Genomic DNA, 22,188 nt, shown 5'->3' with positions numbered 1-22,188 from the left:
TCACCGATGAGATGACAATAAGAGCATGTTCGATAAGGCTCGACAGATGAGATCTCTGTTGAGAAGTTGAGAAGTTTATTCATTTGATTATTGTTTTTTACTTTTTTTCTTGCCGCCTTTTGGTAAATATTATTAGTTATAAAATACAATGGTCAATTTAGTTCTGGGCCGCTTGTCTACCAACAAAAATGGTGATTTTGTTGATAGTGAAGGCCGCAAGCTCACCTTAAAGGGCATCAATATTGATGCGAGTTCAAAGCTCCCATTCACTCCAAATATCCCCAGTAGCTTCCCTTCCGCGAATGAGCTATTCTGGGATGGTGAAAATGTTTCCTTCGTGGGAAGACCTTTCCCTCTATCCGAGGCAAGAACTCATTTGTTGAGAATTAAGTCATGGGGGTTTAACGTCATAAGATACATCATCACTTGGGAAGCGATAGAACATGAAGGTCCGGGAAAATATGACGACGACTTTATTGAATATACTTGCGAAGTGTTACGAATCATTCAAGATATTGGGGGAATCTACGTTTTCTTCGACCCTCATCAAGATTGCTGGTCTCGTTTTTCTGGGGGAAGCGGTGCACCATTATGGACCTTTTATGCTGCTGGCATGGATCCAAAGAAGTTTGGCGTTTGTGGAGCATCTATTTTACATGGCGACTTCTATGATCCGGATGATAAAGATCATAGCCAGCAAGATCCCGAAGTCTATGCTAAGATGCTTTGGCCCACCAATTATTATAAGTTGGGAGCAGCAACAATGTTCACATTATTTTTCAATGGTAAGATGTTTGCCCCTAAGGCAATGATTAATGGTGTGAACATTCAAGACTATTTGCAGAGCCATTTCTTCGACTCTTTCCAATATTTGCTCTCCCAAATTAAGAGCAAACATCCAGAATATTTCGATGAAATGATTGTGGGTATTGAAATGATGAATGAGCCCAATGTTGGTTTCTATGGGACCTCAGACTTAAAGAAGATTCCGCGCGAGAGAACTTTGAGAGTGGGGCATACACCAACATGGTATGATTGTTTGCAATTGGGGGTTGGGAGAAAATGTGTTGTGGACAATTATAAAATTACCGTGTTTGGACCAAGAAAGACGGGTACAACTGAGATTGATCCTATGGGAGAGACTGTATGGTTAAGCCCAAGCAGTGGGAAATCTTGGGATACCAAGTACCAATGGGACAGAGCCTCCTCTTGGAGACTAGGAGAGTGCCTTTGGGGTCAGCATGGGTTATGGGACCATGTAACTGGAGAAATAACTGAGCCAAACTTCTTCAAAGTGGATCCTCACACTGGTCAAGAGCTTGATATTGATTCGTTCACCAACGGTCCCTTTGTTGAGTATTATATTAACTTCAAGGAAAAGATGAGATCAGTGCAAGACAATATTTTTATTTTATTACATCCAGTGGTTTTCGGAAGACCGCCTAAATTGGTTGATAAGCCTGAATTGATAGATGATAAAATAATTTACGCCCTACATTATTATGATGGCCTCTCTTTAATGTCTAAAACTTGGAACAAGATTTATAACGTTGATACTTTTGGTATAGTACGTGGCAAATACTCAAATCCGATATTTGGTCTAGTTTTTGGAGAAACGAATATCAGAAACTGCATCAGAAGCCAATTGAGAGAAATGAAATCCGAAGGGAAGAAAAACTTGGGGAAATCAGTGGCAGCAATTGTTACAGAAACTGGAATGCCATTTGATATGGATGGAAAAGCAGCGTTCAAAGATGGCAATTACGACAAGCAGACCAGCGCTTTAGATGCCCTTGGATATGCTTTAGAAGGTTCTGATTTGTCCCATACTTACTGGTGTTATTGCTGGATTAACTCTCACAAATGGGGAGATTCATGGAACTGTGAAGATTTCTCGTTTTATTCTCCTGATGATATGAATTCAATAGAAGATGATAACATTACAGTATCTTCTGAAGAAGAACAGAAGAAAAGGCGCGATACTGAATCAGATGATGCTGAAACAACCAGTATGATGGCAGCACCCGTCTTGGCTGACGCTACCGCTTCGTTCCAGCCAGCGACTCGCAACGGGGTTCGTGCTGCAAATGCAATCATCAGGCCGTACGCCCTAAAGATTCATGGAACTAGCGTTGAACACTGTGAATTTGACATGAAGAATCAACTATTCAAATTAAAAATTGGAAGTGCCATTTCTTGCTTCTCAGCCACCGAATGTGGTGGTCCTAGTATCTGTACAGAAATTTACTTGCCAAAGAGACATTTTAAGTTGGAAAATTATCAAGAATATTTAGATGTCAAGCTAAGTTCTGGGGAATTTGTGGTAGATGTAGATTCAGAGATCTTGAAATGGTATCATGGGCCAGGAAAACAAGAAATAGAAATATCCAATTATTCTGGTGCCATGGGGGCATCGTCAACAAATGATTTTGTGTGCCTGTTTGGCAATATTTTAGGTTGGAATTGATTTGGGATTATTATTATTATTATCATTATTGTTATTGTTATTATTCTTATTCTTGGTTTTTTTTTGTGTCATCTTTGGTTTGCTTTTCTATTTTATTCTCTTTCTACAGGTTGACGTTACAATACAAATACTTTTTGTCTTCTGCTTCTGATCACGTCAATTGGTGTCTTCGCCGCGTTGCAATGTACCCTCCGTAATGGTGCTGTGCAGGACGACCCCAGAGCGCAGTATAAATAAATCTTCGCCTGCCGCGTTTTTGTGTAGGTGAAAAAATAACAATTCTGTCACGAAGAAAAAAAAAATTCCAAACCGCAAATAAAACCCACCTTCCACACCATCGAAAACCTTTTGACACAACTTCAATATAACAATAATGTCCAGGCTCGATAGGCTCGTGCTTCTTCTTGATACAGGCTCCTCTGCCTTTATTAGAAACACCGCAGCAGACCAGCTATCAGACTCGGCTAAAAGCCATCCAGAAGAAATCTTGAACATTCTTGCAAGAGTTTACCCTTACTTGAAATCCCGCAAATGGGAGACCAGAATTGCTGCTGCTAGGGCTTTTGGGGGTATTGTTGCAAGCTCTCCTGTGTGGAACCCTAATGAAATCAAGGAGGAGCCTCTCAAAAATAACAAAGTGATTGGCGAAAAACATCAGGTGCATCAAAGCAACACTGTAAAGACCGAAGATAATGGAGATCTCCCGTTAAAAATTAAAGAAGAAGAGGTGGAAGGAGAGTCGGAGCCATTGGTTAAAATTGATCCTGAAAAACAGTTTGAGAAAATTAAGGAAGTACTATCAACTTCAGATAATGTAAAATTATCAGATTTGAATTTTGGTAGATTGATTAATGATTGCCCAAAACTTGTGGCAAGTGGTGTATCATTACTTGATTTAAATAATAACAAAGATTTAATGGAAAATTTGAAATTAACAAAACAATTACTCAATGCCAGATTAGGTTATGGTGACCCGTCCATTTTAATAAAACAAGAGCAAGAATATAAAAGGTTAAAGAAAGAATCTGAGCAAAATAGGATGAAGAAGGAAAAAGAAGATCTTGCAATAAAACAAAAGGAGGAAGAACTAACAAAAAATTCCGTACAGTCCCAAAGCTCGCAGAGTAAAGGCTCTGCTGCTAGATTGAGAGCAATGGCTCGTAGAAGGGCCAAGCAGCAAGCGAGTAATCAACAAAATAAAAACGCGCCAGTGGACTTATCACAATCATCCCTATCATCTTCGGTGGAGAAAGATGAGCCAAAAGTAGTAAAAACTGAGCCAGCAAAATTTGAATTGACTTCCCAGGCTGATGCAAATACTTTGGTGATGGAAACTAAAGTTTCAAGTATAGCGTTTGATGAGTCAGTAGGCGTATCTGACAAAATTTGGAAATTTCAAGGTCTTTATGAATTGCTAGTATTTGATTTGTTTAACCCGAACTGGGAAATACGACACGGTTCGGCGTTAGGTTTACAAGAATTGCTAAAGGATCACGCTAAATCAATAAACAGAATCAGAGGGTATACAATTGAAGAAAACAACCGGAGAAATTTGGACGCATTGGAAGACTTAGTGGCAAAAATTTTAACCTTGTTTGCGTTAGATAGATTTGGTGATTATATTGGTGACAGTGTTGTTGCTCCTGTCAGAGAGTCAACAGCGCAAGCATTGGCTGCTTTATTAGTCAATATTGATGAGTCTGTTGCTCCAGAAAAAGTACTATTAGAAAAAATATTCAATAAATTGATAGAGTTGGTCGTGCAAGATCCAGTTGTATTCCAATTAACTATCGATAAAAATAGATCAAGCACATGTTGGGAGGCCTCTCATGGTGCCATATTAGGACTAAAGTACATTGTCACGATTAAGTCTGATTTTATATTCCGCAATGATAAAGTATTTCAGAGTGTCATATCGGTCGTGCTTGATGGTTTGCAAAATCATATTGAAGAAATCCAATCGGAATCTGCTGCATTATTGATCCCAATTCTAGATCACATATTACCATATAATAAATGGCTAACTAAGATCGTAAAAACCATTTGGAACATCTTAGAATCAATACATGATGATCTAAAGTCCTCTTTGAATAACATATTAAACCTCATCTCTTCTTTAGCAGAATACCCAGAGGTGTTGAAGTTAATGAAAGATATGTCATCTGGACCTATGACAATTCAAGAAAATGGTGATGCGTCGCATTATTATTCCTTTGAAAATTTAATGCCGAAATTATATCCATTCTTCCGTCATTCCATTTCCAATATTAGAAAATCGGTCCTTCAAACTTTCTTGTCCTTTTTGAATATTAAGGAATCTGCAAGTGCTGTTTCTTCTTCAAGACAATGGTTCCAAGATCCATTGCTTTTCCGCTTAGTTTTTCAAAACTTGCTATTTGAACAGCATCCGGATATTTTGGCATTATCTGAGAAAGTATTCAGAAAAATTGTGAACAAGAATCTTGAGTATAACGAATTAGTCCCATGCTCAAGTTCAATTGAAGATGTTTTTAAAATTCACTCAACACCACTTTTGAATTTAATTTTGGTGCCACTAGGTATCAACAGATTAAATTACCACATGAATAATTCTGATGTCTTGAAACCAAATGGTGAACCGTACTCCAATGAAACACAGACCAACAATTCCATGCAACATAAAAGAGGCCGTAAAAGAAAATCTCCGCCGGCAGATGTGATGAATAAGGTCAGTGGTGAGGAAGGTTATATTGCGTCAAGTGCAACCCCAAGTGATAGTGAACATCCAAGCTCTGCGGATTTGCATGTTAATATTGATGCTCCTATATTGAAAGGTGATATCGCCTTATTGGGGATTGATGTGTTTATAAGGACAAGGATTGCGGCCTCAAAAGCGTATGGGTTTATTTTAAGTTCTTTTAATAGTGATGGTGAGATTTTGAATATCTTTACAAGATTGAAACAAAGTTTAAATTCTAATTTATCTACACCAAGAATTTACTCAGCCATGATAATTGAGGAGTATTTTGTCAGATTAGGGGAATTAAATAAACATCAAAATTCAGTATTGGTGAACTTGATTCAGCCAGTGCTACTCAAATATTTGAATGAGCCAGAAAAGTTGCCTTACTATAGGGAATTAGTTCCTTCGCTCAAGGCAGTCAGAAATAATTGTTCTGAATTATTCCTTAGATTTGAAGAAAACGGTGGAGTCCCTCATAGTAAAATTCCATTATTGCCTGTAATAGTACAAGGCGAAAAACAGGCTGGTAATAATGCCTTCAGTGTTGCTGATGCTGAAAAGGTTGTGAATCAATATTACACTAAATTATTCAAGTTGCTATCGGGAGCCTCCAAGTTTACCGCATCTGAAGCTTTGGAAAACTCAAAGCAAGTAATTGTTCAAGCAATTGAGAACATTAATGAATTAAAATCTAGTAGAAATATCACCATTCTATCTAGCTTCGCTGGCGCAGCCTTGAAAATCTACATCAATGCTGATTCTTTGCCACCGAAATTGAACCCATTTATCAGATGCTTGATGGATTCTATTAAATCAGACTCTGAGTTGTATCAGTACAATACTGCGAAGTCTGTGGCTGCACTTATCTATAAGTTGGTGGACTCTAAAAAGTCGAAGATTTACGAAAAAGTGGTGAAGAATTTATGCTCATATTTGAGTGTTCAATTTCCTGAATTTCAACCAAATAGAGACCTCCATAACGTCATCTTTTCTTTGGAGATTCAGAAATCTGTGGCCAAATTGAATAGCTATGAAAATTCGCACATTACTAAAGTGTTGGGAGCTAAAACTACTCTATATATGATTATAGAATACTATGGAAATGAAATCTTTGATAGGTTGCCAATCTTGCAGAAACTGGCTTTCGATTCTCTGAAATCTCTATTAATTACTGATGAAAATGTGACCTATGAGGACGATAAGATTGCCCAATCAATTATTGACAGTATGGGAATCATTGAAACTATTTCACCTAAGTTGAATGAAGAACTTTTATTTGGTTCCAACTTAGATCTCAATGTTTTGTTACGCGGCTTGAAATCAAAGTACTCCATCTTCAGGTATGCTGCCTCTAAATGTTTAGCTATATTGTGCAAACATTTTCCAATAAAAACAATCCCATTTGTTGTCACTAATGTGTTGCCATTGCTTAAGAATTCTGGCTTTTTGTCAAATAGGCAAGGTGCTATTGAAACTATCTATCATTTATCCAATATTATGGGTGCTGACATCTTACCATATGTTATTTTCTTTATTGTTCCTGTGCTCGGTAGAATGAGTGATAGTGATCCGAATATTAGAGTCTTAGCTACAACAACATTTGCTTCCATTATTAAATTGGTGCCTTTGGAGGCAGGAATTGAAGATCCGCAGGATATGCCAAAAGATTTATTAGAAGGCAGAGAAAAGGAAAGAAGCTTCATCCGAGAACTTATGAATCCGAAGGAGATTCCAGATTATGAATTACCAGTAGCTATCAAGGCCACACTAAGAAGTTACCAAAAGTCTGGTGTCAACTGGTTGCATTTTTTGAACAAGTACAATTTACACGGTATTTTATGTGATGATATGGGATTGGGTAAAACTTTACAAACGATTTGTATTGTCTCCAGTGATCATCATAATAGAATTGAGCAATTTGCGAAGACTGGGCTAGATGAATTTAAGAAATTACCTTCTTTGGTGGTGTGTCCGCCTTCTGTTATGGGTCATTGGGAACAAGAAATTAACCAATATGCCCCATTCTTATCGGTTTTGGTTTATAGTGGCTCTCCAACAGTTCGAAATCCATTGAGAACCCAATTTGATTCTGCTGATATCATTGTCACTTCTTACGATGTCATGAGAAATGATGTTGAGTTCGTTGCCACCAAAAATTTCAATTATGCTGTTCTCGATGAAGGGCATATCATCAAGAACGCCAATTCCAAATTAAGCAAATCTGTTAAGAGAATCAGAGCTGAGCACAGATTGATTTTGACTGGTACTCCTATTCAAAATAATGTTTTAGAATTGTGGTCGTTATTTGATTTTTTGATGCCTGGCTTCTTGGGAACGGAAAAATATTTCCAGGAAAAGTTTTCCAAGCCGATTGCTGCTAGCAGAAACTCTAAGACTTCTTCTAAAGAACAGGAAAAGGGAGCGTTGGCATTGGAGGCATTGCATAAACAAGTCTTGCCATTTATGCTTAGAAGATTGAAATCTGAAGTCTTGAACGATTTGCCGCCAAAGATTATTCAAGATAGATATTGTGAATTAAGTGATATCCAGAAGGCTTTGTATAAAGATTTTGTTAAAAAAAAGAAAAATGTTGTGGAGGAAGATTTGAAAAACGCTATACAAACTGATGAAGGTGAAGGAAATGGTAAACAGCATATTTTCCAAGCGTTGCAATACATGAGAAAATTATGTAACCATCCATCGTTGGTTTTAAGCTCAAATCACCCAAACTATATGCAAGTTCAACAGTATTTGAAAGATTCAAAGTCTGATATTGATGATATTAGACATGCGCCTAAATTGTTGGATTTGAAGAATTTGTTGATTGAATGTGGTATTGGGGCTTCTTCTTCTTCTGCTTCTGGTTCTTTGAAGAAGCATTTATCTGAGAAGCAACAAAAGCAGCAGGAACAACAACAATTGCTCTCTGATGGTGTTATCTCTCAACATCGTGCATTGATCTTTTGTCAATTGAAGGAAATGTTAGATAAGGTTGAAGAGGATTTATTGAAAAAACATTTGCCAAATGTTACTTATATGAGACTTGATGGTAGTACCGAACCGCGTATGAGACAGCAACTAGTCACAAAGTTCAATTCCGACCCATCAATTGATGTATTGCTCTTAACTACGAGGGTTGGTGGTTTAGGCTTAAACTTGACTGGTGCTGATACTGTTATCTTTGTTGAGCATGATTGGAACCCTATGAATGATTTACAAGCTATGGATAGAGCACACAGATTAGGTCAAACCAAGGCAGTCAATGTGTATAGATTGATCACTAGACATACACTTGAAGAAAAAATTATGTCATTACAACAATTCAAGGTTAATGTTGCCTCTGCTGTTGTTAGTCAGCAAAATAATAATTTAAATTCTATGGATACTGATCAATTATTAGATCTATTCGACGTCGATGATAAAGATGATGGCCTTGGCAGTAATGGTGGAGAAGCTGAAAAGAATGGGGACGGCGAAGATGGCCCTATTGATGATTTAGGATTGGGGGGTAAGGCAAAGAAGGCACTCGGTTCCCTTGCTGACATGTGGGATAACTCCCAGTACGAAGATGAATATAATGTCAAGAACTTTGTTGATAGATTGGCCTCTAGAAAGAAATGAGCAATCCAGGATCACCAAATTTTTGTTTCGTCATCGCGATATTTTTTTTTTCCTTATAAATTCTTTTTATTGAAACCCCATGGATTTACTTTTATTTTTGATAGGTCTAAGGGTAGGACTTTTGAAATGTAAAGAATGTATTTTTAGTCAATTTATTTCCAGTAATATAAATATTTTTTGCAAAGTTTACACTTTCTTTGGTTCATGTAAAATCTTGATCACTATATCAATACACTTAGGTATCACAACGCAAATGGAAAAAATAACAGAACTACTTCATAACAAAATATACAAAAGCAACAAAAAAAAAATAAAAAAAAAATAATATACATTTTCTCCTTCATTTCATCTCCTCATTCTCCTTCATCAGGAACCTCAATCTTTTGTTTCTTGGTGTCTTCATTTTCACCTTCTTCTCCCTCATTTTCACGCTTTCCATTTGCAATCAAAATTTGTAGGTTATTCAATAAATTGGCAGCACTTTCCTTATCAGGGGTGTCTCCAGATATATCGGTAACGGAATTAGATTTTTTAGTCTCAGTTTTTGAGCGCTCGCTTTTGTTACTTGACTTTTTATGGGATCTAATATTATATTTGCTCATCCATTTTTTCATGTAATCTTTTGTGTAAACTTTTACCTTTTTAATTTTGTCTTCCTTTAGTTCCTTCGGAGGTCTGAATGTAAGGCCATTTCTCTTAATTTCCTTATCTGATAATATTTGAACAATATCCTTGGCACAGGCTTTAAGTTTATCTCTTCCAATTTCTGCTTCATATTTTTTAATCATATTTGGAACATAACCAGCGAACAATTTCGTCCATACTTTCAAGGCCACCTCATAATCCATTTTCTTAGGTATAGGTTTCTTGTTGGCCCTTGGATCTTTCCCTTTTTTCTCTTTTTCAAGAGCTGCTTCTTCCTGCTTCTTTCTTTCCATGTCCGCCTTCCGAGCATCTTCAATGATCCTTGAAACTGTCTCTTGTTGTTGGGCGATTTGCTGGAGTCTTATCTCTTCTAATTTTTTATTTTCATTCTCAATTTGTTCCTTATATTCTCTAAACCGTTTGTCTTGTTCATCATCATAATGAGAATTGGCACCATAATTGTCATTTGTATATCCCTTTTTACGAGGTGCAAAGTTTTGGGTATTTGGTAAATTGTAGACAACGTTATCCTTATAATTATTATAACCATTATTGTCTTTTCCTCGTTTGTTGTTTCCTGTATAACTATTGTTATATTTTCTATAGCCGCCCTTATTATACCCATTATTGCCGTACCCATCATCGTTATACCCATTGCTACTATAATTGTAACCATCATTATAATTGCCATATTCATCATAGTTTGTCTGGGCCTTGTTATAATAGTCACCATTTCCATTATTATAATAGTCATTATTGTTCTGTTGTTCTAAAGTTGTCTTATCCTCTTCACCATAATCAGCATCTTCGCCCTTTCTTCTACTGAAGTTGTAAGTTGGGATAGATCCATTGCCATCAGCAGCTTTACGAATTCTAAAAGCCATTTGCAATTTATTCCAAACACTAAGCAATTCCAGAGTTTTTTCATGAAGCTCATAAAACTTGTACGGCTTTATGTTGCCAATATCATCTGTAAGATTACCTTCTGAATATTGTTCAGCCTCTTCCGAAATGCTTTTTATAACGTCCTCGATTTGTGAGCTCGTGATCTTGTTTTTACTCATAGCAGGCCATCTCAATAAAATCTCAACCATTTTGTATAATGTGTTGAATTGAGAACTCTTCCGTCTCCACATTTCTTTCATCAAAGTGGAGAAAGTCTTGTAGCCATGCATCCTGATGAGCAATTTATTGATTTCTTCATTATCAGCCAGATTTTCAGAGATATAAATTCTATCAATAAGTTTATCGACAATTAAATGCTCCTGATTTGGTAACATTAAAGCACCCATTAACTTTGGAACATCAACCGATACTAAAGGCTTGATAGGAACCATGGAAATAAATTCCTCATTGATGTTGGATTCATTATTATTGACCTTAAACTTCTTATTATTCTTTCTTTTAGATTTGACCCATTCCTTTTCTTGTGATCCTGTTATACCCAAAGCATCAGCTAAAGCTTGTGGCAATAAGCTAGCTGAATCTGTCTGAGTTTTACCACCTAAAAAGCCAATACAATTTGATTCTCCGCAATAGCATGGTTGAGCAACGGCACCATATCTATCAACATTATAATCAAAACAAATTTCTTCACCCTCAATAATATCTCTTTTGGCAAAGATCCCCATTCTCAACTTGTTGCCCACCACCCACTTATCGACGTAGGCATTTGGGCTACAAGAATGATTACAGAACCTTGCCAAGCATCCTTTTTTGGTGGCATCAATGAACTCATTCTTCTGTAACATCATGAAATAAAAGTGTTTGATGCCCTCTCTGTCATAATCCATCATTCTTTTCTTAAAATTCTTCTCATCTATGACTTCGCCAATGTATTCATAAACAAATTGGCCTTGTGCCAAATCTGCCTCCGCACGCACACCATAACCTTTTTTTTCTGTTTGGAAGACCGAAATCTTAGAATACTCTCTATTCTGGAATCTTTGATTACGGCACTCGGGGCCACAAGTATAACAATGAGTGTCTATACACTCCACTGAAGTTAAACGATTTATACAGTCGGAGTTCTCTCCACAGGCAACATTTTGACCGTCAATAAATTTCTTGGAACAATCACAAGTGATGGCTTCTTCTTGACCACTTGAGCCGATCAGTTTATTTAAGTAGGTACAGGACTTTAGTTGGCCAAATGTTGACAAAGCCTCATCTGTCCTGTCCTCCTCGTCAAAATACAACTGTGGGCTTGTAGGTACATCTTTTTGTGTCGTAGTCATTTTTCTGGTTTTATTTTTTATTCAATACCAAAACTCTCAGCGTCACCGTTTCAGGCAGAGACTATGTTTCTTTTGAAATATTACCTTTAAACAGAGTTACTCTATTTTAATAGCTCGATTGCAGTTGATTACGGCCAAATGTTGTTGTTTTTGTTTTTCTTTTTTTTCTTCTGGTTTTTTTTGTTTTTATTCCATCATACAGTTTTTTGATTCCTCAAAGGATTTTTCCAGTAAATTTCAACCCCATATGAGATTTGCATGCACATGCATGGGTACATCATATATTTTCTGCAGTTATACATTATATAGCCACCAATTACTCAAAGATCATCATTTTCTCCTAGCATTCTTAACAAGAGCTTCTGAAGTCTTTTTCTACCTTCGACATATTTCCACACCTCATATCCGGAGTCCGTCAAGACCCATTCATTATGGGAATTGTGCGACAATTTCGTCAATTCCCTCTGCCAATTGCCCCAGGTCAATGACTGCTTAATCAAGAACTTAGAACTTATCACAGAAACCTGTTTATCAGCATCATCCAAAGCATCCTTTGATATCAAGATGTCATTGTATGAAAGAATACTCGCAGAAATTTGTTCTTGTAGCCTGGCTCTTAAGTATTTTCCCTGGAGATGCATATCTCTTCCAAAAATCCTTTCGCTTGATCTAAATTGATGAAAAATTAAATTGTAGAAGTTCATCATATTTGCCGAAGAAAACACACCCTTCAACCAAAGCTTTAATCCATATCTTCTGTTTAATTTTGGTATTTCTCTTGGCAAAATAGCATCTTTGCTCTTTGAGTGTTTGAGGGGATTTGGAAGAAGCAATTCTTCAGACCAACCATCAACTAATAACAAAGAATGAACTTCATGGATGTGTCTTGTGGCAAATACTCTAGCATACAACCCACCAATTCCTTGACCAACCACTAAAAATGGGCCTGTAATATTTTGCTTCATCAAAACAGAAGACAACAAGTCTGAATTTATCCCTAAAGAGTACGGTGATGGCGATGAGTCTGAAAATCCGTAGCCAGGACGATCATAGATACAATATCTGTGGACCTTGTTTAGCTGGTAAAGCTCCTGTAACCAAGAGACAAATTCCTCACTTGAGTCATGACCAGACTCCAAAAGAACAATAGGTTGATCATTGCTATCTTCTTTGTCACCATAGACGTCACCTTGGCAATATAGATGGATCCTATATGTCTCATCATCTGCGAACACCAAAGTCCCCCAAGGTTTAGAAACTGCGGAATCTATACATTTTAAATATATATTCAAGCTGATACTCGCAATGTAAAGAATCAACAATACCTTTAAAAAAAACTCTAACCCTATCAGGAGGTGTTCCTTAAGCGTTTTTCTAGTTTCTATTCTTCCCGTTAATCTAACCTCTTCGCCTCTCTTTGCTATCAAAACGTGCTGGTTTGAAACAAGGTTGAGTCCAATAGAAAACAATGAGAAAAATGAGGCGATGTACTCTGATTTCCCATGCTGACTTCTTTGATATGGGACAACTAAAATCATAAACAAATCCAAGGATATCAATATTAAACCAGCAATATTAAATAGGTAATCAATTTTCAAATCTGATGGGGTCAAAAAGAACACATAAGACAAGAAATTCGCATATAAACTGATCAAGATGAAGCTGAACTCGAAAAATGACTTTCCACGGCTGTCAAATCCTGGAATGGAAACAAAATAAGAAATTAGCGAAAGCACTAGCCAAATCACGTTGAATACCAATAGCAAATGAAGGCAACCCCTCAATATCTTAACTTTAGTTACATTAAGAGGTGTCACTCTAGGATCATCAGGTGAAAGTAAAGGCTGGTTTTCCTGATTTCGCGTAAGGTTTTCAATCATTTCACTATTTACTGAACTTGAGTCATCTGCTTCTACTTCAATCTGGGGAGGCGATGATGTTTTACTTTGCTGAGGATTAGATGTCAGACCTAAAACTCTTCCATGAGATCCGGCAGCATCCTCGATTGCGCCATATGATTCATTCATGTTTCAGTTGTTATTTGTCTTGATTGTCTCAATAATGTTATATAAATCTTTGATTGCTATGTTTTTTTTTGTTTTTGCTTTTTTCTGCATGCAGCAAAGACCCACTGATGCGGGTCTGTTGTTGAAGGTTTCGAAAAAATTGCAAATGTTTATTGTTATCTTTAAATATTATCTAAATGTAGCATTAATGAATTATAAATTGGGGCAAAAATTAAAAACGAAAATTTAATAATAACAAACACGAATTGAACTTTGAATACTATGAGCAATAAAAGTGTGGATGAATGGTGAGGCAAAACATGATACAATGCAGTTCACACTATCCTCTAAGCATCACTAAATAACAATAGTAGTAATGGTAGTAGTAATAATAATACAAAAAAAAAATAATAATACAAAATTGAATTGAAAATTTTTAAAATAAAAATCAACCTAAGCTCTTAAGAGAAATGAGCCGGACGAGCTTTTTGATCTAATTGATCCATTTCTAGATCCCATGGAACCTTTAGGGGAGGACGCCCTTCTTAAAGTCAAGTTAATTGAGCTATGAGATAGATCACCAAGTGTGTAATTCTGATTTACCAAGGCAACTCTGGAAGGAGAGGCAGGAACATTCCTAGAAACGCTCAACTTAATTTCATTACCACCAATATATGATCTCAAGGAGACTGAATCATTCGATCTTTTGCTTTTAGAGCTATGTGGTCTATCGCTTTCGCTGCTACTCCCGTGGGTTCTGTTTGCGTTGATAAATTGGGGGTTATAGTTTATACTTTCACTAATAGCGTTGAGATTATTCTGAGCATCCAAATTTGACTGATAATGATGTCTTAAGCTTCCGTGAGCTGGACTGCGATTTCCCGATTTATTGCTACCAACTTCAGAAATAGAGGAAGCATGAGCATTTCTTTGATTATTTGTGATGGTTCTTCTAAAATCCGGTGATATTGTTGAAGTTGACTCAGTGATATTACTTGGAGACTCACTTCCGGAAGTATAATTGATTGGCAATTTTTGTAGATTAATCCTGGCGACACTTGAAGTCATATTGACATGATCACTGGACCTTCTAATAGTTTCCTCAATTAAACTATCAAGTTCGCTATTCGCTGTTATGAAACTGCTTGTGCTGTCAACGGACATGGTTCTAGTTTTGAAAACACTAGGGTTCATGAGGGAAGCGGAGGAAGCATCCATAATTTCATCGGAAGGGAAATTGGTATTCCATTTTGAGCCACTAACAGAATCATTCCTTTGTTCCGCAATAGGGTTGTCTAGTAAGGAATTTTGTAATCTGTAATTAATCCTTTGATTCACAATCTTCTTCATATATTGTCCCCAAGCTTCGTATGATTGCCTGTTATTATCTTGAACACTTGAAGAGTTCCCAGATGATGAATTGCTTCTTTCGGATCCTCCACGTCCACTACTTGTTGATTCAGCCACCGTAGATCCTGTGTATTTGCTGCTGCATAAAGAAACAGGAACAGATTGATGGCTGGCTGAAGACGGATTTCTCTCCACGTTTGTACTTTTATCATGGTTTTCATTAGCAATGATAGGCACAACAACTCTTTCTATTGGTTTGGCGGTATCAATTAATCTGACAGGCATGTCTTTTTGAGGAGATTGTGTAGCGGCTTCACTATTTCTCGGCAGCAGGTTAACAGCAGGGCTTGGGGAAAGGAATTTATCTGAAACGATATTAGTAGCAGAAATCGGTTGATAGTTAATCAAAGCTTCCAGAGAATACAAAGCAGGCAGGGGCAGTGGTAAAGAAGAATCATTGGATATGGAATGAACTTTAGAAATCCTCTGTGGTGGTGGTGATAGTTCACCAACATTAGGCTTCTTAGATTCAGTAGTAGGAAACTTAATTTTTTCCTCAATATTTTTATTATCCATGTTACCAACTTTCGTTAATGATTCAACAGATTTAGCAGAAACTTCACTAGCACTCATTCTGGCACTATCAATAACATTTCTTCTGGCATAAAACTTTTCTTTTGAAGAAATGGTGGTCAAAGATGAATTTGAAAATCTTCTTTGATCATGTTTTGATTTCACTGGCGCAGGAAGGCCTAAGCCATTATCACCGGCTAATTTTGCTTGGATCATGGCTTGAATAGCCATCGGGTTGAAGGAATCTAATTCGCGTTGCAAGTCAATCTCATCCTTATCACTTATAATATAATCTGGATTAATAGCACTATCCTTGTTCTGTTCATAAATATCAGAATACCTCTTGTACTCATCTGCAGAAATATTGGTAATACGCAATTGGAAATCCTTGTGAGCAGCACTGTCACCATCAGTTTTCTGAGACTCCACACTTAGAGTTGCATTAGTATTAATTTGAGAACTAGATTTCTTAGCCAGTGTACTGATTAAATTATTCGTCACACCAGGAGACACTTCCCTATTCGCCGTAGGCTCCGATTCCGACAATGTATCTTTGTTGGCTGTACTTTCGGAATTTTCAACAACTACGCACTTCTTGAAGGATGAGCCTGAAGACTGAGAGGTTATGCCTAATCCAGCACTCGCAAAAGGCACTAATTCTGTTCCAGAGGCATTAACACCGAATTTATCTCGAGGTAACTTCACGCTACTGACTGAAGACCTCTTACTTTTCGTGGAAATAAGAGAAGACCTTTTACTGCCGCCTTTAAGTCCAATCTTGCCACCACTGAATAAGCCACTCAAAATCATTCTCTTCTGTCTCCTTTTTTGAGTATTGGCACGGTCAAGCAAACCTTGTCTATCAGAAATACTAGTATTCGCCAACTCATCATTCAATTTATCATCAATTGAGACTGTTTTGCTTTTCCTCTTATTTGACTTTTCAAAATCATCGGCAAAGCCGATTGGAAGAACATCAACTTCTGGAGAGTATTTTCTAGAATATTGCACCTCAGCAAATCTGTAATCATTAGCAGTGCTTGGATTGGTAGACGATGTTCCCGTAGGATTTTCTTTTCCAGACGTCTCGAAATCAATCTTCTTTTTGCCTTCCCTATGAGCAGAGGCACCTTCTAACGAACCTCTATAAATCAATTCACTACTCGTGCTCAATCTCTTTGAAGCTAGCGCCGCAGTCACGGCAGCATTATCCAATGTATTGCTCATGGTGCTTATGCTGGTTTGGGCTTTTCTTTGTTCACGAATCTTGGCATTGTGGACATCGGCAGCTGAAGAATCTGAGCCATAACTATTTGGAATCTGCGTAGACATCACTTTTTCGGTGCTTGAAACAGGAGGAGTGAGATTATTAGAAGAGCAGCTATATCCTTCAAAAGCAAATTTATCAAGATTGTCACCAGAGGCTCTTGGAACAGATTCTTGAGTAATAGGAGGAGTATAATATGCTTCATCTTCGTTACTGGATGTACTAATTATAGATCGTCTCACTAAATCCGTCGACAGAAAATTGGGGGAACCAGTTGATTCAATTTCTTCCCTAAGAAGCATCCCCATTCTGATATTTGGGTTCCTATTGAATTGCTTGGTTTTGTTTCCCCTTGGAAACTCATAAGTAATTGGAGAGTCATATTTGTTGGCACCTTTGGAATATGCTATGATATTCTGTTTAATAATTCCTGGGGCTTTCAAGGTTGCTTGTGGCAATCTTGTGGACGATTTCTCACCACCGGCAATAACAGAAGCTTTTGGAGAATCCTTTTGGGTAGAAGAGCCAGCATTTGAATTGTTACCTTCTTCACCGGGTTTTATAATCAAGGCTTCAGAAGTAATATCATTATTAAGATCATTTGAATCTTGCTTCATAATAGCACCAGCATCAATGATATTTTTTATTGCCATACTGTTGTGAGTAGAAACCCTGTTAGAGCCTCTCTTATTGAAACCATAGCTCAATCCATTATTGTTCCAAGTCTCGAACTCCAAAGATGGGGTTCTCAAAATCAAATTCTGTTTATCATTCCAATCTGTACATTTGACTTGCGATTTCAATTCAGGATTCAAGCGCAACAATTGGAGGAATAATTTCCGGTTACCCATCCCTTTCACAGGGCGCATCTTTTTTGGTTTGGCATGATTTAAGGAAGGAGAGCTAAGTACTTTTGAATTTGTAATTAATTGAACACTATAAGCACTAGAATTATCATTGATGATTTCCTCAACATGCTCCTGCGATCTATTGGATTGTTGATGCTGTGGATCACTTCCCATCGACTCCACATTATCATTTTGTAATTCAATAAAATTTTGAAATTTCTTAGGAAGAACAATGTTTTCGTTACTCATTTTTCTGATTTGTTGCTTGATTAGCTTTTTTCGTTGCTCTCTTGATAACTCAGAGTTCTTCTTCTTTGATTTTCTGTTGAATTTTGGGAAAACAAACTTTGCCTTTTGCCTTGTAGTTGCCAGTCTCTGCAAACGTTTTGTTTTCACTTTGTAGTCTTTTGAGAGAGGTGGCACGGGGATAGGTAGACCATAATAATGATATAAACTATCTTGCGAAATATTGTAACCGAAGGATAAAATGTTAGAAGGAACAATATCATACTTTATTGATGGAGCTCTCATAACATAACTCATTTTCCGATATAGCTCATCTTTGCTACTATAAGCAGCCTTCTTGGTATATCTTTTGCTATTTCTTTTGAAGAACATGTACTTATGCTTCTTTTGCTTTTGAAAAAGGGTATTGGATCTATGAGTAGAATCATTCGATTGACTGATTTCTCGTACTGTGCTGCTATGACCTTGACGAGGGCGCAATGTAGAGTTCTGTCTAGCAATAGAGTATGAGTTTAATTTTCTGTACGGATTTTTTGGATTTCTCTTCACTGTTGAGTTTCTTCTCATCATTGAGTTGGTTTCAAATGCAGTATATAGCGAACTAGGGGAAGATGTGTTTCCGGTCGCTGAAGCTTGGTCTGCAATACCGATCACTTGGGCACCATCAGCTGATTGTAGGATCATTGGTGCCAGTTGATGATGATTTTGTGCTGGATCTTTAGAGAATTGGCCTGTGGAAGTACCAGGTAGAAAGAGAGGGCTATCAAAGGATTTTTGTCGGACACTTGCTGATGTGTTAGACATAACACTGAATCTATTGGCCGAAGATGGGACCAAGTTTCTTCTAATAGTGTTTGGTATTTGGTTTGGAGAAGACGTACTGTTCGTGACAGGCGTTGTCGTCGTCTTCCCTTGAGAGGGTGGTCCGCTATTATTGTCTATATTTGACATCACTTTGGAGTTTTCCTATTCGCGTTACTCTAGATGACAAGGTAAAGTTTGATATATGAAACAAAAGAATAGCAGGGAAACAATAAGATTTTTTAATTATAAAAGTCAAAGAAGAGCAATTGGGGGAACAATCATCATAAAAATAGAAAACATTGGTAGATGAGCGTCCACTGGTAACTACTGCCCTTGATGCTGGATCCAGCTCGTGTAACCAGATCCCCAGCGGCGGGTTGTAGGGTGTATATTCCCAATACGGAAGGCCGGCAGTTTCTATGGGGGTGTCTATCAGGGTATCCATGGTTGATTTGACACACCCACACACCTGGTTTAGAATGGGTAAACATCCGGACATATGTTTTGTATGTCGGGTAAGAGTTTGTTTTTGGTGTTTTATTTTATTTTTTTTTGGTGAATTTTGGTTTAACGATACACGCTTTTCGCTTCTCTGTTGTTGTTTTTTTTGGTCACTATTTACTGTTGCAATTTTCAAGGCCTGTCTACCAATACGCAATAAAGAAATGTCAGACTCTGCTGCAGAAACCCCCGAAGTTGAAATGAAGGACATTAAGGAGGATTTAGAAGAAGAAGAAGAGATACCTCAAACAGAAGAACAAGAGGAAGTGTCTATGGCTGAAGATGATGCCGCTGAAAATAATGATGTAGAAGACGATAAACACGAAAATAATGAAGGCAAAAATGACGAAGACAAAAATGATGAAGATGATAAAGTGGTGGACTTGGGTGAGATCTCTAAATCTATCGAAGAGAAAGCTAGACAATTTTTAGCCAAACAGACCAGACCAGTAATCATTCCCTCTTTTGCAGCGTGGTTTGACTTGAACAAAGTTCATGAAATTGAAAAAAGATCATTGCCAGAGTTTTTCACCAATGGCTCGAGATTCAAGACAGAGAGCATTTACAAGAATTACAGGGATTTCATGGTCAACACCTACAGATTAAATCCGATTGAATATTTGACAGTGACTGCTTGCAGAAGAAATTTGGCGGGGGATGTGGCTTCAATAATAAGGGTTCATGCCTTTCTTGAACAATGGGGTATCATAAATTATCAAATAGATCCAAGAACTAAGCCCTCATTACCAGGCCCTCAATTCACCGGCCATTTCCAAGTTTCTTTGGATACCCCTATGGGCATCCAGCCTTTTATTCCATTAGATCCTACGGAAAAAGTCATTAAAAAATCAACTGGATCAGCATATGCCCAGCTTGGCAGTGATGATTCTACACAAGAGAAGAATAAAGATGATGGTGGTTTATCAATCCCATTGAATTTAGAAATAAGAAAAGACATTTTTGACTCTTCAGAAGATGCGTTGTTGTTGAGAGAAAAGGAAAGATTACAATTGACTAATAACGGTAATAAAATTTATATATGTAGCACTTGTGGCAATGACTCGACTGAAGTCCGTTATCATAATTTGAGATCTAAGGCATCTATTTGTGTTTCATGCTTTGAATCTGGTCATTTCCCGTCCAATTTCCACGCTGCAGATTTTATTAAAATGATTCATAAGAAGACATTGACTAATACGGGTGGTTGGAGTGAGCAAGAAACCTTATTGTTACTCGAGGGCATTGAAATGTTCAATGAAGATTGGGATAAGGTTGCTAATCACGTTGCCACAAGAAACAAAAGACAGTGTATTGCAAAGTTCTTACAATTACCGATTGAGGATAAGTATTTAAACAAAAATATTTCAAAGAAACTTTTGAAAGGACCTAAAATTGTCAGCAAGGGAGATAGTATCTTTAAGCATAAAGAAACCGATGCTGTGCTACATACTATAAGCTTTTTGCTTGATAAACTTGATCCAGAATTAGCAGCTACCACAACTAAAACTTTGCAAGAAGAGTTACTCAAGAAGAATCTCAATATCAATGAAATGTCTAAATCATCGGACTCAACCATTATGGGGGAAGCTGATGAGGAAATTATGAAGGCTGCAAAGGCTGCATTTGGCGTAATGAATTCTAATTCTATATTCGAACAATTGAAAGAACTAAAACAGCAGCAAAAGATTCTTAATCAAATTGCTGCATTGCAGTTGAAGAAGGTGGACTTGAAACTCAAATCTCTTAATCAGTATGAAAAAATTATTCACAATGAAAAAACTGAATTGGAGAATGAGAAGAAGAAATTGCTTATGGATAGATTATCATTTAGACGTCAATCATCTATGGTGAAGGATAAGGTTACTAATGCAATCCAGTTGGTTGCTGGTACAAATGGTGAAGTAAGTCAAGAAACAATTGCTAAATCAAATAGTCTTTTAACTGAGGCTATGGACGAAGTTAAAAAGCCAAGCAGAGTGGTTGTTTTGGACAATGTTCAAGAAGCGGGTGGTGAAATTGATGCAATCGACAACGATGCTGGTGTGGAAGATGATGATGACGATGATAGCAAAGAGAATTCAGCTATTGATGCTAAGATGAACCCTCTTTCTTTAGATAAACCACAACTATTCACGGTTTGGGAAAGTTAAGTTTAGATAGCCACTGGTCTTATGTTCTCAATTTATCTGGAAGAGTGTCTTAATATTAGCCAAGCCATTTTCCCGTGATACTGTTCTTTTTTTTTTTGTGGTAGAAAGAGGCAGCTATTATTAATTTCTTTCTTTTGTCTATATATGTATTTGGTGTGTCTGTGTGTGTAATTTCTGTACAATTAATAACTTTAAATGACCTTCTTATCTAACTTTTTTTTTCTTTGGCTTTTCCTTTTATTCTCCTATTATTAAATTAATTGAAACTTTTCATTTCCTTGTATTCAAAATCATACTTTTGAAAATCTACCTCTTGATGATAAGGCGTATGTGTAGGTACACGTCAAGTGGATACCAAGTATTTTATTGTAGCGCAAACGCCTTTGGAAAACAATTTACACTGGAAAACATTTCAAATGAACCATAGCTCTACAATATGTAGCTACTGCTACATGGAAATGTCAAATTTGGGGGCGCGTAAAATATTTATAATAAAAAGACCAAAATACAAGAAAGAGAAAAAATAAATAAAAAGTAAAAAATGGAAAATAAAGGTGAATGACTACAAATAAAAAGAAAAAAACAGAAAACAGAAAGAATAGGTAAGAACGAAAACGAAAATAATTAAAAAATCTCATTAACCATAATAACAAACAAAAATCCTGAAAACATTAACATTATTTACTTATATGAAATTTTAGTTTAGAATGATAAAACCGTTTCTTCCGCTCCAATGATGACCAGAAGAAAT

The 22,188-nt window shown here is 36.9% G+C and overlaps 6 protein-coding genes across 6 annotated transcripts; 3 read left to right on the top strand and 3 right to left on the bottom strand. All coding sequences in view use genetic code 12, as the record gives it.

Annotated features, from left to right (window-relative positions):
• Window positions 1–148: 148 nt before the first annotated feature.
• Window positions 149–2,467, top strand: EGH1 (hydrolase; the record flags this gene model as incomplete). The annotated part of the gene is made up of 1 exon (XM_064998690.1): window positions 149–2,467. One exon carries the CDS (start codon window positions 149–151, stop codon window positions 2,465–2,467), a length of 2,319 nt encoding a protein of 772 aa, XP_064854762.1.
• A 373-nt stretch (window positions 2,468–2,840) lies between these two features.
• MOT1 (DNA-binding ATPase) lies at window positions 2,841–8,810 on the top strand (the record flags this gene model as incomplete). Its single annotated transcript, XM_064998689.1, has 1 exon — window positions 2,841–8,810. The coding sequence occupies one exon, from the start codon at window positions 2,841–2,843 to the stop codon at window positions 8,808–8,810; it is 5,970 nt and encodes a 1,989-aa protein (XP_064854761.1).
• Window positions 8,811–9,163: 353 nt separating this feature from the next.
• SET2 (histone methyltransferase SET2) lies at window positions 9,164–11,692 on the bottom strand (the record flags this gene model as incomplete). Its single annotated transcript, XM_064998688.1, has 1 exon — window positions 9,164–11,692. One exon carries the CDS (start codon window positions 11,690–11,692, stop codon window positions 9,164–9,166), a length of 2,529 nt encoding a protein of 842 aa, XP_064854760.1.
• A 320-nt stretch (window positions 11,693–12,012) lies between these two features.
• On the bottom strand, window positions 12,013–13,719 carry DASC09_050880 (uncharacterized protein; the record flags this gene model as incomplete). The annotated part of the gene is made up of 1 exon (XM_064998687.1): window positions 12,013–13,719. One exon carries the CDS (start codon window positions 13,717–13,719, stop codon window positions 12,013–12,015), a length of 1,707 nt encoding a protein of 568 aa, XP_064854759.1.
• Window positions 13,720–14,151: 432 nt separating this feature from the next.
• Window positions 14,152–18,933, bottom strand: DASC09_050870 (uncharacterized protein; the record flags this gene model as incomplete). Its single annotated transcript, XM_064998686.1, has 1 exon — window positions 14,152–18,933. One exon carries the CDS (start codon window positions 18,931–18,933, stop codon window positions 14,152–14,154), a length of 4,782 nt encoding a protein of 1,593 aa, XP_064854758.1.
• A 518-nt stretch (window positions 18,934–19,451) lies between these two features.
• Window positions 19,452–21,437, top strand: RSC8 (Rsc8p; the record flags this gene model as incomplete). Its single annotated transcript, XM_064998685.1, has 1 exon — window positions 19,452–21,437. One exon carries the CDS (start codon window positions 19,452–19,454, stop codon window positions 21,435–21,437), a length of 1,986 nt encoding a protein of 661 aa, XP_064854757.1.
• Window positions 21,438–22,188: the final 751 nt, after the last annotated feature.

Source organism: Saccharomycopsis crataegensis, assembly GCF_037102585.1.
Source record: "Saccharomycopsis crataegensis DNA, jcf7180000000085, whole genome shotgun sequence".
In the NCBI taxonomy this organism is placed as follows: Eukaryota; Fungi; Ascomycota; class Saccharomycetes; order Ascoideales; family Saccharomycopsidaceae; genus Saccharomycopsis; species Saccharomycopsis crataegensis.
Note: the sequence above shows the minus strand (reverse complement) of the source record. Positions and strands in the feature narration are given on the sequence as shown.